The sequence below is a fragment of the Plecotus auritus genome, assembly GCF_963455305.1.
Source record: "Plecotus auritus genome assembly, chromosome: X".
Lineage (NCBI taxonomy): Eukaryota > Metazoa > Chordata > Mammalia > Chiroptera > Vespertilionidae > Plecotus > Plecotus auritus.
The window spans coordinates 99,480,548-99,486,194 of NC_137784.1; the positions used below are offsets into that span (position 1 = coordinate 99,480,548).

Here is a 5,647-nt window from a genome sequence, read left to right on the forward strand (position 1 = left end):
GCACTCCCCCTATGGGAGCGCACTGACCACCAGGGGGCAGGTCCTGTGTTGAGCGTCTGCTCCCTGGTGGTCAGTGCGCATCACAGTGATCGGTTGCTCTGCAGTTCAGCCAATTTGAATATTAGCCTTTTATTATAATAGGATATTCACAATCATGATGTTTCCATTAGACTTCATTCTTCCCAACTCTCCCCCCAAATAATGGTCTGGTTAGAGCTACAGTTTTTGGCTATTGAATGTATGGTGATCAAATCTGTAACCATGACCTCAGTACTATTATTTTCTATGTGACAGATTCAGATTTTATCTATAAGAATGGGTACAAATAAGTTTGAAGAGACAGCATGTTAAGACAACCAACATTTTATAAAGAAATACTTATGTATAAAAATATAATCAAGAGCATCAATTTGGTTTAAAGCAACTGTTACCTTAGCACCTATTAGGAAATTGAACAATGGAATGCATTCACTGATATATTTATTACAACTATACATTGATACACTAATGTAACCAAACATGATATAGTAGACATTTAATATATTGGTGTTAGGGGCAAGGTGGCACTCATAAACTGGGTGTTATAATTAGTGAGATACTGTTTATCATTGGACTCACAGTGAACATGATTTGATATGTAGTAATTGCATCTGAGACCACATATTAGGTTGCTTGATAAAGGGGTTTTATTTTTCAAAATAACTCTTCATTATAACAAAAATCTCCAATAAGGAAAATCAGATAATTTAAAACAAAAGGTCTTTTACACACTACTCTGATGATCAATAATTTGAAGGCCAAGGTCCTCCTGAGGAAATTTCTGGTTTGCAAAAGCTGTGGGAGACCATTAACTTCATGAGCCCAGTTACAGGAAATACTGATCTCTAAAATGTTATGGTCTCACATGCTATGGGGCCTTATGGATCTAATTTAATAGAGCATGTGCAGGCCCAATTATAAGACAAATCAGCTCCAAGTATTTCACACATTTATAAGCACTGGAGCTATTGTATTCACCACTGGATAAAACTTCTGGGTAGCTACTGAAATTAGGCAAATTGTATGGTAATCCAAGGTGAATGGTGAGGTTAAGGCTTCCACACCAAAACCAGTTAGAATATGGTGCAACCGTGAACATGAGGAAAAACTTCAAAATTTGAACAGGTAAACAAAACTAGGAAAGACTCAACTCAGGTTAAGTGAAACTGCCCAACTGCCAAAAGTTTTTCAAAGGAGACTTCCACAGAACTCATTTGCCCAAGAGTAAATAAATTTCAATTGATACAGTTTTATCTGAGACAGCTGAGAGCTTGATTAACTGAGAAACAACACAGTTAAATGACATTACATTCCTCATAGTCACCACTCAAATTTCAGTATCTGCATAGAGAATTACAGAGAGTTACATTGAAATTTTGTATGCTGAGGAATGCCACTAGATTAGTTCCCAGAAAAATTATTAAACTCTATAATTGTCAACTTTTCTCTCAAGGATAGATGTCAACTTCCACTTTTACATTGGTTGGGAACATTTCCTTTGTTGGTTGTGTATTTTGAGAAAGCAAAAATCATTGGCACTTGCAGAGGCTTAGAACATAAACCAACATTAGAAGTAATGGAAACATAGCTGAAAGTTTTACTTTAATCACAAATTAACAACTAGAGATTCATTTACATATCTTAGAAAGCTAAAAAGACATGTTAATTTTTAACCAGTCAGCAAAAATAAGTGCCACAATTTTAATGTTCATAATTTAGAATTTATCACATAAATATATTTATAAATATATGCTTGATTTGCAAAATTATTCTTAAAACACTTCTTTCCAACATGTTTGAAATTTTCATATATGTTTTAAGGAAAAAACTCTATTTAAATTTTAATGTGTGATTAAACCAGTGTCACCAAACGGAAAAAGAGAAATAAAAAGAAACATACTGCTGTATTGGATATATAGTTGTTACTACAAATAATGACAACACATGTCCTATACAGTGATCATATACATGCTCTTATCTTATTTCTCAGTCATTGTCAGAAACATTTGGAGGTAAGAAAACCAATGCATCATTGAAAATATGCCCAAATGCCCTAAGACGGTATACTCCATACATCATGACATGCATCTGATTAGGAGTCAGTCCATTAAAAGTAACAGCCATATCTGAACAACATCCTTCTACTACCTGGTTGGGATGATTAGCCATTGCCTCTTTAATAAAAAGCCCAACAGATTTGGTATTAAATATATCTTTTCTTTCAGAATCTTCTGCATTTTCTGCAAACACTCCCGCATATTTCAGGCAGACTGCTAGCTGCTTATCTTCAGATATCTTCCAAATCATCCCTCCCTGTTCAGGACACTTTTCAGGGAACCTGAGAAGTCTGTTAAGTCTTTTCATTGATTCGATACTTAAGACAATTCCTCCTTCCACATTCACATAATCAAGGTCTCCAGATTTTACAGTGTGGCCTAGATAGAAAGGTTGTGATGGATCCTTTCTTAACAAAAAATACTTTAAATTTTCAATAATAGCAAATGTTGAGGGGCGTGCAAGGAAGAACCAGTTGTAATGGTCTTTATATTTATCAAAAGCATATTTGTAAGCTTTTCTCATCATTAACCACATGTCATTTGTTTCCATGTTAATTGACTCAAACACTTTAACCTTTTCAGAACTGAAGAACTCTGCTTTGTCACAGTGTTTGGTCCAAGTCTCCTTCACTGCAGCCCAAAGACTCACATCTTTAGGTTTTACAAGGATGATACAGTATACCCGAAAGCTCTTACTGAGCTCCATGCGTTCATTCTCTGAAATTTTCAAGATATCTTCTTTATTAGGAGCTTGTAGGTGATGATGCTCATGGTGGTACATTTTATTTCCATAACCAATCTTAATATGTCCTAGCATAGTGATTAAGGCACAGAAAATGCTTCCCAGCATCATACCCTTCAAAAAGGAACTGCTTTCAGAAAGCATTTTTCCTATAAAGAAGAAAAAAATTCTTAGGATATTTAACAGAAAAATATTAGTCTACTGACTTGATTTGGTATTCCTTATACAAATACCTTTTGCTCAACATTAAAAGAAGGTTCCCAAGTTTGAAATAAGTTAGTTGCATATAGTACCAAGGAGTCTAGAAATCACGAGGTTCCAATTTATACTGTTCAGTATAAACTGGAACTTTGCAGCAACACCTCTAGGCAGTAGAATTTTTCTAGGAGGCTATTTTTGTACTTCATCTATGGGGACTTAATTAACCAAGTACTAAATCAAAGCATTAACCTGAGAAACCAATTTTACGTAGGTTACCTGTTTATAATTCCCTTTAAAAGAATTTTGTGTCATAAGTTTGCATTATATTATGTAAATACCTCTGCAGATATAAATAAATAGACTTTTATATCAAAACTTTCAATTGAACAGATAATACCACCAACAATGGACAAATCACCAATGGTATCTGCGTTGGCATTTTTTGTTCTCAACCTCGTGCTTTTTTTAACTGATGGCTGCTGTCCTTGGGTGTTTTGAGTATATTTAAAACAAGTTTCTTGAGATTGACACCATATATGTTAATATTTACCCTTTTGTTCCTAAGACTAAATTGTTTCCAGTAAGTATCCCAACTAACTGATGCAATAAAAGCCCATAATGAAAATAGTTAAATTATTTGCATAAGAACTCAGTCAATATAGGCATATCTAGGAACCATTGATGACCATTTTTATTTCCTCCCAAGGCATTTTCTTATTTTGGGGGACAGTAAAAGGGGTGAGGTCTACATTTTTATTTCAATTAGAAATTAAAAGAAAAGCCAACATTAAATACAACTATTGAGATTTTCCCAATCTCCCCTCTATCTCCACAAGAAATGGTTCTATTTAGCTACTGAGATTTTTCCCTTTGACTCTTAAAGTTGAAAGGGGTCTGAGAAGCTACTTAATGTCATTTCTCATTTTACAGATAGGGAAACAGAGGGTCAAAAGAGTTCAAGTAACTGACCCAAAGTCACATAATTAGTCAATGGTAGAACTGAAGTAGAAATCAGATCTCTTGACATCAGTCTAATGTTTTTTTTTCTATTACAGAATAATTATCTCAACAATGCTTCTACCTATATTATCAATAACTTAACAAGTTATAGAATAACCTTGTTTTCCTACAAATGAAAAAAATGTTGGATTTGTTAACCACAATTGACATTTTGCACACATTACTATATAGCTACAAGCAAACCATCCCTTGATTTTATTCCAGAGGAAATGGACTTTGACTTCTAGAAAGACAGGTGTGGGATAGCTTGGCAGATGTAATTCCTTAGTGGGGGTGGGAGGTGGGGAAAGAGGAAGGACGGTTTCTTGTGTCACCCACAGAACTTGTTAAATAAACACAGCTCTAAGGAGGAAAATAGAATTGACAGGAAACAAGTTCTACCTAATATTAAAATTGTCAGATGCACGCTATAATTTAGATAAGATTTTGGCATTTCATCTTCTGGCCAATATGTGATAATTCACACGTCTCCCAGCTTGATAATGGCATATGTATGTCAGAATTCTTCCTATGGGGATTCTACTCATGTATTACTTGTACCAATTATTCTAAGGATTAGATATTTTTTCCATTAAGGGAGAAAAAAAATTACACTGGAGATGAACATGATGGGATATTTGGTGCAGAGGAGAGGGAAACTTAAAACGGCGTAGGGCACAAATGAAGCAAATCTTACCAGAGTGGTTTTTGAGATGCATCTTTTTAGGTGAAGATAGTTGGGGGTGGAATATGGAAAAGGGAGGAGGATTAAATGGAGACCAGAAGTGAGAGGGAAGTCATGGTCACCTTAAGACCCCACTGAAGGGCCAAGAAGTGCCTCCAGGAAGGTGGCTCTAAGTATCTCTCCCCCGACCCCCAACTACTTCCACTGCACCTGCCCGGGAACCCCCGCCTAGAGCATGCTGGGAGTAGGCTAGGGCCCAGGCCACCCGGAAAAGAGCGGCGGGGGCGGGCCCCTCTGGGAGTCGCTCCGGGAGCAGGCTCATGCCCAGGCACTCACCCGCGTCTAGAAAGACTCAGGGGTGGGAAAGCGCAGCTGCACAAGGCTTTTCTCTCACGTTCGCGTGCCCCTCGGTTATGCTCTTGGCCGGGCTGCTCTACATGCAGGCGGTGTCCTCTCGTTGGTTTCGCTAAAAGTGGGCAGGGCCAGGAAGTGGACGCCGGAAAGGCGGGGCAACGGGGCGGCTGGCCCGCGGAGAAGTGGGAAGGGCGGTGCGCACGCAGCACGCCCTTTTTCCCCGCCCCCTGCCGAGGTCAGAGAAGCGCATCCTGCTGGCGTGACCTGCACGCTGGTCTGTACCCAATGGGACCTCCAGAGAGACCTGTGCGCGTCTGACCTGCTGACACCTCCTACCTCTTCACTTTCCCAGCGTGGAAGCTGCGAGAGCTTGGGATAACTAGCGAGAGCGTTGCTCTTGCAGTTCTAGTGTCAGATTTGTTAATGTTTTCTCTAACGTTTGCCGTCTTCATTGCACCCGCTAATTAACAGAGGGTGCTCAACCCGGTACTACTGGCTGGGACGAAAATGCAAGGCACAGAAATAGTTATCAAATTATGAGGGCAAGGATTCGCTATGGTTATTGGAATG

The 5,647-nt window shown here is 38.3% G+C and overlaps 1 protein-coding gene across 1 annotated transcript; it reads right to left on the bottom strand.

Annotated features, from left to right (window-relative positions):
• Positions 1 to 347: 347 nt before the first annotated feature.
• C1GALT1C1 (C1GALT1 specific chaperone 1) lies at positions 348 to 5,182 on the bottom strand. The gene is made up of 2 exons (XM_080653883.1): positions 5,060 to 5,182; positions 348 to 2,987 (listed from the first exon to the last, which is right to left on the bottom strand). Exon 2 carries the CDS (start codon positions 2,980 to 2,982, stop codon positions 2,026 to 2,028), a length of 957 nt encoding a protein of 318 aa, XP_080510009.1. The 5' UTR covers positions 2,983 to 2,987; positions 5,060 to 5,182; the 3' UTR covers positions 348 to 2,025.
• Positions 5,183 to 5,647: the final 465 nt, after the last annotated feature.

Coding starts and splice junctions, on each gene's coding strand:
- C1GALT1C1 (XM_080653883.1), bottom strand. CDS start 2,982: ATGCTTTCTGAAAGCAGTTCCTTTTTGAAGGGTATGATGCTGGGAAGC.